Source organism: Hyaena hyaena, unplaced genomic scaffold (genome assembly GCF_003009895.1).
Source record: "Hyaena hyaena isolate Hyena2069 unplaced genomic scaffold, ASM300989v1 scaffold_140, whole genome shotgun sequence".
Lineage (NCBI taxonomy): Eukaryota > Metazoa > Chordata > Mammalia > Carnivora > Hyaenidae > Hyaena > Hyaena hyaena.
The window spans coordinates 346310-360989 of record NW_024080772.1 but is presented as its reverse complement, the minus strand read 5'-3'; the positions used below and the strand labels follow the sequence as shown (position 1 = coordinate 360989).

The following is a 14680-nucleotide window of genomic DNA, read 5'->3' as shown; positions in this document are numbered from 1 at the left end:
TGCCTTTTACTTCTAGCTTTAACAGTTTTGTTAAATGTGTATTTTGTTATTAAAAATAAAATATAATGGGGGCGCCTGGGTGGCTTAGTCGGTTAAGCATCCGACTTTCGCTTAAGTCATGATCTCGCGGTTCATGGGTTCGAGCCCCGCGTCGGGCTCTGTGCTGACTGCCAGCTCAGAGCCTGGAGCCTGTTTCAGTCTGTGACTCCCTCTCTTTCTGACCCTCCCCTGCTCACGCTGTCTCTCTCTCTCTCTCTCCTAGAAATAAATAAAACATTAAAAAAAAATTTTTAATAAAATATAATGTATCTGTTGATTTTTTATTTTTCCAATGTAACATTTCTACTCCATCACTCCTGCTTCTGCAACTCATTCTTACAAGTGTGCACATAAGAAAACCACAATTTCAATGCAGAGGAGTAAAATTTTAGGTAGTATGCAGGTTCCTCAACCTGAATACTTAAGTTCTTAAGCTGAAAATACAGAAAGACTGAACTTGAAATGGTAACCAAGACAAACTTGAAGCCCTATTTTCTGTGGATGCAAAAAAGCATGGGAAAATATATACTAAACCTGATAAGGAGTTGGTAAGTAGGAGTAATCTACAATCTTATTCTGCTTTTAATCTCCCTCCTGCCTTTACTGTAACTGCCATCTCCTATGTTTATTTTTAATTCCTATGATCATCCCAGATAATGGATCTGGTGTACTGGTTTATGGCTGGCCCTTTCAGAGTGAGGCCTCAAGGCCTTGAAGACTTTCGAGGGTGAATCATCTGATAAAGCGATTTTGAAATCCATACCTGCAAGTGAGCAGTAGGTTGGCCAGGTACTATCTCAATCTACTTTTTGTCTGCTTTGCTCTTAAGAAAATTAAACAGAGTTATGTTACAGAAGGTGTATAAATGGAAAAGACCTCCAAGGGGAAATGTGGGTTAAGACTTAAATGATACAGTGAAGTCTACTGGACAAAAACCAGGGAAGAAGCCTTTCAGGCAACTGGAACACTGAATGCAAAGGCCCCAAAATAGGAATGGAGCTTCACAGGTTCCAGGAAAAGAAAGGTCAGTGTGGCTCAGGTGTAGTTGGGAGGTGGTCAGAGAACTTAGGTGGAGGGGAGGGAGGGGAGGCTAAGGGTTAGTAGTGGGAGCAGTAGTGGGACAAGGAAAGGGGGTGGCTTGAATTCTAAGTGCACTGGGAAATTATCAGGCTTTTAGCCCATGAATGACATCTGATTTACAATTTTAAAAACTCACTACAGGTGTTCTGGGAAGTGTATACAAGCCAGTAAAAATCAGAAGGAAACAATCAGGAAGTTATTGTAGTCTAGGCAAGAGGTGATGGTTTGAACTGGGGTGGTTGAAATAGAAAGTGAACAGGAGACACAAGTAAGAGCAGGCTAAAGGGGAGAGGAAAATGAAAGGTTAAGAATGAAGCACAAGTGGGGCACCTGGGCGGCTCAGTCAGTTAAGCATCTGACTCCTGATTTTGGCTCAGGTCATGAACTCTCAGTCTGGGATCTGTGCTGGGCATGGAGCCTGGTTGGGATTCTCTCTCTCCCTCTCTCTACCCGTCCCCTGCACACTTGTGCTTCCTCTCTCTCAAACATTTAAAAAAAAGAATGAAGCAAAAGTAAAATTTCTAAAGTGATCCCTTTTATAAGGAGGTGAGCAGTAATTTGTGAGGGCTGACTTTTAAAATGAAGTCTTTCAAAAAAACATAAAATGAAGTATTTCAGACACACAACACAGAAAACTATGACAAGCTCACTATCCACCTTAAGAAGTAGGAATTCATAAGTTCACTTGTAGTCCCTCTGAATCCCAGAAGCACTGTCCTAAGTTTGGTGTTTTATCATTTCTGTGCATGTTTTCATGCTATGTATATATTTATGTTAAACTATAAATGTATAAATATATATCCATAAACAATATAGAATATTGTTTTTACATGTTTTCAAACCTTATATAAATGGTACCCTTGATGTATTGTGTAACCTGCTTTCCCAGACATTATTTTTAAGATTTATTCATGATACAAGCCCTAGTTAATTTTATAGTTATATAGTATTCCACTGTATTTACCTCTTCTGATGATAGACAATTAGATTATGTATTAGAGTAGGCTAATAAAGAGACCCAAGTGTGTATAATGTCTCAAATAACAGGGTTTCTTTTTTCTCTTTAATTAGTCTCAGATGTTCTTGGCTACCAATTAGTCCTTTATGGGGTGATTCAGGGCACCAACCATTTTCCATTTTGTGCTCTACCACCCCCTAAAGCCATTTTGTTATCTGCATATGGCCCAATGAAGGGAAAAGCAAACACAGAGGCAACCTTACTTTCTTAAAACCTCTACTCTGGAGGTGTCACACATCACTTCCACTCACATTCTACTGGAGACAAGTTAGTTGGCTACCCCTTCACTACAGCGGCAGGGGACTGGAGGCCTGGGAACAGAATCTAGCCATGTGTCCTATAATCCGAGAGGTCTCCAAGGCGAGAGCGGATTTTGGCAGACAGCTGGTAGACTCAGCTACATGTTGTAAACCATACCGTAGTATCATTCTTGTTTATGTCTCCTGATACACCCAGGCAAGAGAATTTTCTCTGTATACACCCAGGAGTAAAACTGTGGAGTCTTACTTAGGGGCATATTTTCAGCTTTACTAGATACTGCCAAATTGTTTCCAAGCAACTGTACCAATTTACATTCCAAACCGTGCATAAGAGTTCACATTTCCCACAACCTGGCTATATCTGATATTGTCAAATTGTTATTCTAATGAATTTTGTCTAAAAAAACTTGAAAACTCAATAGTATGATTAGGATAGTCCTGCTGAGACCTGGCCTCAGGAAGGAAACATTTTTAAAGTGCCTGCAAGGGCCCTGGATGAGACTGGATAAGTTTCCTATACTAATTCACTTTGATCTCAAAATTTACTCATTAGCCAGCAGACTTCAGGAGCTAAAGAACTACCAAGACACTGAATTTGGAACTTATTTCAAACCCACTCCCATGTCCAGCCGTCATCTTACCCCCATACACTGTGTCAGCAAGGAGTCAAGTAGGTTGGAGTCAATGAACCGGAAACATCATTCTAACCGACAGTCATTTATTTCTTTTGTCATTGCCCAACATTCCCCAAGTCTTACTCACCAGAAATTAATATAGCTTCTTCATTTCTCCTCCCTGACAATCCTCATCTACCGAAACGGTTTTAAGAGTGCAACTGCCAATGAAAATGTAGAGTGGACATTACCATGTCCTTCACTTGTTTTACAACTATCTATTCTGGCAGTATCCAAATCTGGTTTCATTGCTCCCTTGTTCGAAAGTGGTCTTCACAAAAGCCCACATTTTAAAGCTATGTGGAGCAGCACAGAATACAGAGTTAAACAGTAGTAACAGCCTTTCAGAATTTGAAAAGGTAGTATTTATCCATATCGGGGTTAAGGGCCCTTGCTTTTCATGTGGCATATGCCACAAAAATTGGCAAGAATATATAAGACCAATATTTACGGAAAAGGGGAAGAGAATCTGGAAACACAACAACAGAGCTGCTCTAAACAATGTTCCAGAGAAAGCCAGCCTCAAAGAGAAGTAGCCCACTAGACATTAGCAGCTGGCATGAGGTACAGAAAAGGAATTTTTCTTTCCAACTCCAGATAAATATCTACATCTGGTGACAAAGTCTCAAGATACAAAGAGGATAGAACTCCACATATAAAAGAGGATAGAGGACAATATTCTCAGAAAATTCCAAGAGACAGAGGATGGCTAAAGGGAGAATAAAGACTTAGCACGGCATAGACTAACAGGTAAGGTCAAGTCAGGGGAGAAGGAGTGTGTAGCTGGGCTACCAATCTTAGTGGCATCACCAGGAACACTAGGATTCGGTGTCAAAACATCAAGTGCAATGTGGTATTTCTCAATCCTTAAAACTGGGGGAGAAAACAAGCTTTAGGAGGGCACTGATCATAGCAACCGATGAGGCCTCAAGCCCCGGGAAAGATGAGGCAGTATTTATTGCTTCTTCTACTTCCTTCTTTCCAATCATTTTAATGTTTGCAACATTTTAAAGTCTGGGCTGCTTTTCATGCCTGTGGGTCTAGTCAGTCTCTGCTACATGGGATAAACAAAACATTTCCCAGTAAAATCAGTGTAGTGAGGTTCTAGCTTTTTCATCCTACATCCATTTGCTTACTTCCAACCCTAAAACCATATTGAGAGAACAAACAGCCTCCATAAAATCTGCTTCCCAAGACAACAAGATAAGCTTATTACATGAGTGACAACAGTTCTAGCTTCTAGGATTGTTATATCACAAATACAGAATGATTAATCAGTATGGTTTTAAAAAATTAATTTGGAATTGTTTTATAAGCGAGATGGTGGAATGACTACTAAATCAATGGAGCTTCCAAGAACATTCTACAGCCCCAGAAGGAAAAGGACAACCAAACAGATTTCTCAGTTTTGTACAGGGCAAGAGGGGCCCACAGTTGGCCTTAAGAGGGAACTCTTTGGGCAAGATCAGAGAAAAACAAGAGGACTCCAATGAGGAATAGTAGGAAAACCTACCAAAAAGGGGGTGAGGGTGGGGGTGAGTCAAAGTGAATAAATAGGGAGAACAGTGAAATTTACACAGGAGGAAGGAGCTGAGAAAGTCACAGCCTTACGCAAAGAGCTGAGAGAGTGCATTCCTCCTCACTCAGGCCCCGTGACTCAGTCCTCCCAGCACAGGCCCCATGACAACGGCATCACGTCTGCTCTCTTAGGAGCTTTCACACTGCCTGCCTACTTCCTTCCTCGTTTATGATTAGTCTTTGCGGCCTTTACTTTCTGGAACTGTGCTGGCACTGGCTCCTGCTCCGGTTCCTTACAGGAGGTCGACACTAGCAATTCCTCGTTACTCCTCCTCTGATCCTTCCCTACTCTAAGACTCAGCTCTGTCTCAGGAAGCTCGATGCCAGACTGCTGCAGCCTTCGCAGTGACCTTCTGCTCCTGTGCTGCTGCCTCCGCTTTTCTTCTTCTTGCTGCCGCTGCTTTATCTTCATTAGCTTTTCAAAGCTTTTGGTTGTGGTTGGGTTTACAACGAACCAGTCCTACAGAGGCAAATGGAAAATGGAAACATCATCCAGTCAATACACAGTAGAGAACATAAAGAATGGGTGTGGGAAGAATCTCTAAAAGGCATGGTTAGGGCAGAACACAGAAAGGAAGAAACAGGGAAACATAGCTTTGAATTCTGGACTTGAAACTGGAGACATTCATCATGAGCAGTTGTTAGAAGCATTAATTATGTAAGACATGATTTGGGGTACTTCAATAAGTGATCCACGAAGTCTGATCACCTAGCATCATCCCACCCATCTCTCTCCTTGGTAAAACCCCCATGAGATATAAAGCATTGGGTCATAGGAGATTTTTATTTCATGATTTTTATGATAGTATTTGCAGCCAGGCTGGCTGGATGCAATTCCCAACTCTTTTTCTGTCTCTGTGACCATAGGGAAATTACTTAACTTCTCTAAGACTCAGTTTAAAAACTTAAGAGTTAAGGAACATGGAATCCAATTATGAAATGTTCTTACACAAAAAAAAAAAAAAAAAAAAAAAGAAAAGAAAGAAAGAAAGCAAGCAAGCAAGAGAGAAAGAAAGAAGACTTCAGTCTAAATCAAGTATCTGGGGGTGCCTGGGTGGCTCAGTTAGTTAGGCGTCCAACTTCAGCCCAGGTCATGATCTCATAGTTCGTGGGTTCGAGCCCTGCATCAGGCTCTGTGCTGACAGCTAGCTCAGAGCCTGGAGCTGTTTCAGCTTCTGTGTCTCCCTCTCTCTCCGACCCTCCCCTGCTCACGCTGTCTCTCTCTCTCTCTCTCTCTCAGAAATAAATAAAACATAAATAATAAATAAATAAATCAAGTGATCTGATCTGGTCTAACAACCAATTTATTGGAAATACTCAGCTAGAGGACCACCACCACAGGAATGTAATCACCAAAATCCAAAATGTGCATAAACATATGTGACAAATGACCCCATTTCTTCAACAAATAACATTGGGATGGGGGGAAAGAAAGGGGAAACTTCTAGACCTGCATTGTCCAATGAGATAGTCAGTAGCCACGTGTATCTAATAAGCTCTTGAAAAATGACTAATCCAAATTGAGATATGCTTTCAATATATAACAAATATACATTAAATTTCAAAGACTTAGTATGAAAAAATGTAAAGTATCTCAATAATTTTTTACTGACTACATGTTCAAAAAATAATATTTTAGGGGCGCCTGGGTGGCTTAGTCGGTTAAGCGTCCGACTTTCTCTTAGGTCATGATCTTGCGGTTCGTGGGTTTGAGCCCCGCTTCTGGCTCTGTGCTGACTGCCAGCTCAGAGCCTGGAGCCTGTTTCAGTCTGTGACTCCCTCTCTTTCTGACCCTCCCCTGCTCACGCTGTCTCTCTCTCTCTCTCTCTCTCCTAGAAATAAATAAAACATTTAAAAATAATAATAATAATATTTTAGATATACTGGATTAAATAAAATAATCAACATTAACAGCACCTGTTTTTCTTTATACTTTCAAATGTCGTTACTAGAAAATTTTAAATTCCATACATGACTCACATTACATTTCTACTGGATAGCACTCTAGATTAAAACATACAGTATATGGAACTTTTTTTTTTTTTTTTGCTCCTGATTTCAACAAGTCAACTCTGAAAAAGAAATTATGAGGCAATCAGGAAAATTTAAATAATTTAAATAATAACTAGATATATAATGATATTAAAAAATAATTGCTAATTTCTTTAGGTGTAATGATGGTTGCGGTAATATATTTTTTAAAGCCCCTATATTTTAGACACAATGAAAGAAGCAGTGAGAGTTGACATGGTATGTGACATTTGTTCAAAATAAGCCTTTAAGGGGTACCTGGGTGGCACAGTCAGTTAAGCACTTGACAATTGATTCTGGCTCAGGTCATGATCTCAAGGATGGTGGGATCAGGCTCTGTGCTGACAGTATGGAGCCTGTTTGGCTTGCTCTCTCTCTCTCCCTCTCTCTCTCTCTCTGCCCCTCCCCTGCTTGTGCACACATGCATGCACAGTCTGAAAATAAATAACCCCCCCAAAAAAAGTAAGTCTATAAGGAACAAGAGAAGTAGGTGTGGTTATAAATGAAAACAAGATTGGCCATAAACTTGTTGGCCAATCTGTTAAAGCTATTTATTATACTATTCTGTCCATTTTCACGTATGTGAAAATTCCTGTTTTAAAAATAAGTAGTGTAAGAACATGTGAGGCAGAAAGGAAGGGACAAAATAAAAATGTTTTACCACCACAGTGAATTCATAAACACAGGAACAACTCATTGAACAAATGCTCAGAGAACAAGCCCCAAACTAAGTGAAGTTTGTTGGTTCCAACTTTTAAGAAGAATCTGGAGAAAACAGGTTAACTACATAAAGGCAGATTTTGTCAGCAGATAATTATCTTTTTTTTAATGTTTATTTTTGAGAGAGAAAGAGAGCGAGCAAGTGCACAAGTGGGGGAGGGGGAGAGAGCAAGGAGACACAGAATCCGAAGCAGGCTCCAGGCTCTGAGCTGTCAGCACAGAACCTGACGCGAGGCTCAATCCCACAAACCATGAGATCAAGACCTGAGGTGAAATCAAGAATCAGGTACTTAACCAACTGAGCCACCCAGGCACCCTGAGATAATTATCTTTTAAGTACTTCCTGAAACATAAAAAGGTACACTATTATTGTAAAGAAGATAGGACTGCATTCCAGAAGAAAGCTCAGATATGGAAAGGGCCTCCCAAAGCTTAAACTGGTAAAACAACAAGAACCACATTTGATGACACTAACTATAGCCCACATTGTTAAGAAATATTAAATGTGAGGGCAGAGAACAGCTGAAGGTGCTTGCTATTTTTCCTTATCAGGCAACAACAGTTTCTGCGGTCAGATATTCCGAGAGAATGCACACTTTACTCCTTTAGGTTTTGCAATACAGGTATTTAATTACACAGGAGACAACGTCTCTACTTACCTAGATTACTAAAAACTTTCCCTAAGAGAAAAGCCTTGACTTTCTGAACTTTAAAGCATTTTTTAAATTTTTTTTAAAAATGTTTATTTTTGAGAGAGAGAGACAGAGCATGAGCAGGAGAGGGGCAGAGAGAGAGGGAGAGACAAAGAATCTGAAGCAGGCTCCAGGCTCTAAGCTGTCAGCCCAGAGCCCAACGTGGGGCTCAAACTCACAGACTGTGAGATCATGACCCAAGCTGAAGTCGGATGCTCAATCAACTGAGCCACCTAGGTGCCCCTAAACTTTAAAGCATTTTTAAACAATTTATTTTTCAATTTTCAAAACGTACAAACCTTCAGAAAAGTTATAAAAGTTCAATGAATCCTAGATTTACCATCGTTAACCTCTCTTCCCTTTCTTTCTTCCTTCTTCCATTTGCAATTTATTTTCAGACATATTTCATTCCTAAAAACCACAGCATATATCTGCCTAAGAACAGGGCATTCCCCTGCAAAACTACAATACAATGATCACACTTGGGAACATTAACATTGACTCAGTACGATTATTTAATAGAGTCATAGTCCAATGACTCCAGCTGTCTCACTAATGTCCTTCACAGTTGTTTCTTTGCAGTATTTTAAACAACCTTAAAAACAGGTTGCCCAATGACATTAATTAAAGTACTAGAAAACAGAAGTATAGAGATTGCTAGGAAACAAGAATTCCAAAGGTGGAAACTCAGCCTGGTGCCCACATGCCTGATTTTAACCGAATTTAAAAGAATCAGAAGAGCTCAGGGATGCTCAGACTTATACTGACTGCAAATGCTTTCATAGAAAAATACAATTATGCATCTAATTTTACAAAGTATTTTAACTCCGTGTCTCCGGTAACCGCTTTGAAGTTACTTTCCTTGGCAGTCATAGCCCATAACAACACACAAACTCCACCTTTCTAGCGGTACGTGTATGGGTTCCACAGGATTACAAAAACATGATGGGAAAGCAGGGGCCTCACCTCAGCATGGACAGAGTTGATGTGATACTTGACACCACTCTCTGACACAAATTCTTTTTGACACAGAAGACACTTGTATTTTCCAGCCACAAAGTTGCCCTGTTTTCAAGAGAGAAAGAAAAGGGAATTACTGGTAAATTCAGGAACACATACCTGGACCGTGTGTGGGGATCGATAGAGAAGAGGGGATTTTACTTCAGCAAAAGGAAGAAGGAAGAAAAACCAATACAGCAATATATTTGGGGAAGCCAGATTTAGGCAAACTATCACCACTGGAAATCTATCCTAATATAATTCTATATGTAATACCCCAACCCCCTCAACACAATCTAAAGTATGCCTACTTTTATTATATAACTCATCACACTTTTCTATCTTCCCTTGTTTCTGTCACTTCACTTCCAGATTCTCCTGGTTCCTCTTCCCAAATGATCAGACTCTTGAAGTTCACCAAAGGCACCAATGTGTAATTCTTCCCACTATACTCCACTGCTCCAAAGAGTGCCTGGGAAATCCAGAAGTGGAGGTGTATCATCCATAACGCCTGGTTTAATGACTCAGAAACTAAGATCATGATGACAAACTCCTAAGCATTTGTGGACAGATCTGGTTTGGATGTCTACACTCCCTTGCTGCCTTGAACTGAGCTTTCTCTCCCTTCCTAAGGCTCTGAGTGTCCATGGTGCTCATTTTGTGTGAGGACATATTTCTGAATGGAATTAAAAATGGCAGCCGTCCCCATGCCTGTGAGTTGTAGGGTACCTGGGCCAACACAGAAAAGATTCAGTGAGGTGAATGGCTGTTTGCCTGTCACCCCGGGATGGAGTCTACTTCCCATCCCCAGAGGCTATAATTCAGATCTGATTAGAGGATCTTCATCGATCCAGACAAGCATATGTAAATTAATTCTAGAAAGTATAAGGCCCAATAACACAGGGCAGGCCCAGGGCAAGAGAGGCTCAAAGTAGAAGTTAAATCCCTGATAAAGACTCAAAACTACTAATATTTTTCTCCAACTTTTTCAATTGATAAGACTTAAGGCTATATTGGCTTTTTCTGTGTCTTGGTCATATGCTGGCATCCTATCCAATATCAGATCAAGAATCTTTAGGACATAAAAGACTAAACAAAGCCTCTGAACGTAACAGCAAACAGGGTGACTAGCCGTTCATCTAAAGTGAGTTCTCTTCCATGGCAGACTTTTATTTTAGAGGTCACATTAAGATAAAGCATTCAAAAAGTTACAAACCAAGGTACAAGAGCCCAGGTGAGCCTTAAGGCCTGATACACTACTGTAGACAGCCTCACAACCCTGAAAAAGAGAAGAAGAAATAATGTGAAGACTATACCAAACCATATCCTTCTCTTAGCAATCTGGCCATTCACACTGACCAACCCTACAGTTAGAGGAAGAAGCCCAATAAATTGCACTACAAACCAAACAGAAAAAAATTCACACACAAGCCACAAAAGTAAAAAGGAAAACCACAGAAAGGTTTAAAAAAAAAAAAAAGGGTGGAGAAGCTGTTCAGAAAAGCTTAAGATATTCCCTTCCTTGATACTTTTTCTCTGACTCTTAGAGAAACAGAAAATTGCATGCTCAGTTTTTTTGTTTAAATCTGCCTTCTTCAGTACAAATATGTCTCCTATTTCTGGTAGATTTCCTCCTTCCCAAAGTACTGCATATACAGTTGTGGTAGATTACAGAAATAATGAAAATTCTCTGCCACTCTTCCCTGTAAGAAGTGGAGTCTATTCTCACCTTCCCTTTGAATCTGAGTTAACCCTGTGATTCCTCTGACCAATAGAATGCCATGGAAATATTGCTGAACAAATTCTGAAGCTGGCCTGAGAGATCTGCAGCTTTCATCTTTGTGTTATTGGAACACTCTAAGAAGTCAGTTGCCATGTACCCTGCAGGTAACCCATTACAACCTCATGGCAGAGAGGCCATGTGGAGAGCCAAGTTCCCAGCTCAATTAGCTGCACAGAAGCCATCTTGGACATCCAGGTCCCATGTGAGCTTGCAGCTGGATACAACCCATGAGCGATCCCAGCTGATGCCATGTACAGCAGAAGAATGCTCTCTGAGCCCCAACAGAATTCCTGATTTACAGAACTCTGAACAAATAAAACAACTGATGTTTTAAGCCACTAAGGTTCAGATCTTCGTCATGAAGGAATCAGTAACTGAGACAGTAGTTTGATAAACTTGATAAACATTTACTGAATAAATGAATGAGAAAGAACCACCTGGTTAGGGCACTGAATGCGATGATATTTCTTGATATCTGACTTCCATTTGTGTAGTACTTCCTGGCTGAAGGTAGGGAGCCCAGGGCGAGTATATTTTAACTACAAGACAAGAAATATTTTATTGGAGGAATCCAACTTCCAACCAAAATACCCCAAAAGTTCCACACCCAACTCTTTAGGTTATGTAATTCTGGAGTCTGACAAACATATTTTCATGTGCAAAAAATATTGTAGTATGTAAGAACCTTTAAGTACAAATTTATCTGTAACTGGTAAGTATAACTGTCTATTTTTTAATCTTAGAATAGTTTTGATTTTTAACAGAGGGCAGGAGACTTTCAGATACAGCACTTCATCTACAGTTTTAAAAAGCTAGTGACAGAGCATTTACACAGTTAAAATACTGATTACAAAAAGACAAAAATACAAATATGTACTGTAAAATACATGTATACTCAGACATATGGTACATATACACACACATATAACATAGGCAACAGAAATACACATAAATGGGGAAAAAGCTAGAAGGCTATACATCAAAATGATATAACAGTAGTCGTCTCTGGGTGGTAGAATTCTGAGTGACTTTAATGTTTTTTCCCTGCCTATTTGCATTTGTCCTTTTTCTTCAAAGGTGTCATGTTAATTTTTGGTATTTAAAAAATTCAGGGGCACCTGGGTGGCTCAGTCAATTGAGCATCCGACTTTGGCTCAGGTCATGATCTTGTGGTTTGTGAGTTCAAGCCCCATATTGTGCTCTGTGCTGACAGCTCAGGGCCTGAAGCCTGCTTCAGATTCTGTGTCTCTCTCCCTGTCTGCCCCTCCCCTGCTCACGCTCTGTCTCTCTCTCTCTCAAAAATAAATGAACATTTTTAAAAATTCAAACAAAGAACTTAAGGTTCAACCTAAAACGAAGATGTGAGAGAACTCAGGGATGGAACACATGATCTTTACTTACACTGCCTAAGCAAAATTATTCCTCACACTTGCCTTCACATGCTCTGACCCAAGTTAGTCTCTCTCTCTCTCTCTCTCTTCTTTAGATTTATTTATTTAAGTACTTTGTACACCCAATGTGGGGCTCAAACTCACAACCCCAAGATCCAGAGTCACGTGCTCCACCAACTGAGCCAGCCGGGTGCCCCTAAGTTGTCTGTTCTTACAACTACTGTAGTTTTCAGAAGAGAGACAGCAAGCACCTGTAGAATCAGTTCTTACAAAGTCCACCACAAGTAGTAGCTATATTTCCAGTGAAATATAGCTTGGAAAATCCTCCTGCTTGGAAAATGGAAGTCTCTGAAAAGAAGCTGATGCTCTAAGACAGAAAAACAGAACCAAAACCCACAGAGGTTAAGGGGAAATAAGGAAGGCAACCTAAAGAAACTCTGTCAAATCTCTAAGAGGAATCAGAGCACAGAGCTGGCTTTATTTATAAGCAACTCCTCTCCTCTGCAGCTAGCATATATGGGTCCATCTAAAATCCTTTTATAGTGATAGAAGAAAATTTACATAAACTATTATATTCATATAATAAACTATCATAATTACACAGCTATAAAAAAGAAATGAGGATAATCTCTATGAACACATATGGAGTGATTTCCAGGATACACTTTTAAATTAAATAAAGCAAATTACAAAAAAGGTTCTATGTAAGAAAAAAAAAAAAAAAAGACAGGGAAAATACGCATGTATATGATCCTCCACCCCATAAAACTACAGGGAGTATAAACCAGAAACTGAGTGTGGTTATCTTTGCAGGGAGCAGGGTGGGAATAGGAAATAAAAGGGCACTAGGAATGGGAAAGCTGGGAAGAGGGCAGTGACCACTCTCTAAGAATACCTTTGGTACTGTTTCACAACCCCCCCCAAGATACATGACTAGTTTCAATTAAACAGGATATAGGGGGGATTCAAAATGTAAAAATAGTAACACATGAACCTAAGGATTAAAAATGAGAAACATAATGAAGGGAGTGAGGGAGAAAGCCAATCTAAATAACTGTAAAATAATACTTTGAGGGGCACCTGGGTAGCTTGGTCGGTTGAGCATCCAACTTTGGCTCAGGTCATGATCTCATGGTCCACGTTAGTGCAGAGCCTGCTTGGGATTCTCTCTTTCTCCCTCTCTCTCTGCCCCTCCCCTACTCCCTCACTCACTCTCTCTCAAAATAAATAAATAAACTTAAAAAAAATAATATTTTGACTATACTGTAAGGCTAAAGATGAAAAGAACTATTTGCAAATACTGTTCTATAGCTAATAAAGCTGTTTTTACAGGGGTATGGATCAACAACTGTGAAACTATGTTATACTAGGATTAAACAAATAAGTAAATATATTACAGACAATGAGACCTGGGTTTTCTTACTGTTGGAGAAAGGAATTACAAATAAGCACAGAGGAAAGCAAGAATGAAATTGTGGTGTTGGATCGGAACTGAAGGTATCATGGCTTTAAATATGTATACAAACAGACACAGAAAAGAACACAGAATGTTTATTCATCTATGAATATACATACATATATATCCTAGCTCTATCCACCAAGAGGGCCGAAAGCAATGACATCCCAGCAGGAATGAGTTTACCCAGCATTCAAATCTTGGTTTTTAAACATATTCTCTAATAAAAGAAACCAGCATTCTTTAGAGAAATGGTTGATTCCAGGGCTGGGGAAGGGAATACATGACTACAGCATATTATGGTGTCAAAGAGTAAAAAAGTACTCAAAAAAATGACAGAGGCATGTCAAAAAGACATAGGTGCCCACTTCAAAGAGCTCTTGGTGGCCAAATCTGGAAAAATTTGAGCCACAAAATGAATACGAATAGCAATGGATTATAATCCTACAGTAAAATACCCATGTGTCCATATTGGTATAAATAGGTTAATAGAAAAAAAGGACATTTTTTTCTCACAGTAGAATTCCAAGTAATAATTTATGGAAGAAATCATGGAAACACAAACCATCATTAGGCAAACAACCATAATAATAACCGATGCAGGCAAGAATCAGTGATGGATGCTACAGTAAATGGGCAGAAGTACGTAGGACACAGCGTAGCTGCACAGTGTCAATCTCCCAACAAAATATTCACTAATTACAAAGGGGAAAACTGTAATTTTGCCTTGAAGAAAACTGGACAATACACCCTAATCAAGTGATCAAAGTTATCATCAGTAGAAAGACACATCACCATCATATACATCCTAATATGGTACGCTGAGAAGGATGAACACTGCTTCAATGGTATTCTTCACAAAAACATGAACCTTCAATTTAATCTTGAGAAAACACTAGACAAATTTGTATTAGGGATATTCTACAAAATAACCAGCCTGTCCTCTTCAAAAGTGTCAA

The 14680-nt window shown here is 39.6% G+C and overlaps 1 protein-coding gene across 3 annotated transcripts in view; it reads right to left on the bottom strand.

Moving 5' to 3' along the window:
- Positions 1 to 3098: 3098 nt before the first annotated feature.
- ZNF512 (zinc finger protein 512) overlaps positions 3099 to 14680 on the bottom strand; it is a 31818-nt gene continuing 20236 nt past the window's right edge. For 2 of the 3 annotated variants that reach the window (XM_039238466.1, XM_039238467.1), the window contains exons 11-14: positions 11312 to 11413; positions 10308 to 10370; positions 9059 to 9157; positions 3099 to 5109 (exon numbers count right to left, since the gene is read on the bottom strand). In XM_039238466.1, coding sequence (XP_039094397.1) covers positions 4801 to 5109; positions 9059 to 9157; positions 10308 to 10370; positions 11312 to 11413 — 573 coding nt within the window. In that variant the 3' untranslated portion in view covers positions 3099 to 4800. The remainder of the gene's footprint in view (positions 5110 to 9058; positions 9158 to 10307; positions 10371 to 11311; positions 11414 to 14680) is intronic. The other variant, XM_039238468.1, reaches the window with a different exon arrangement.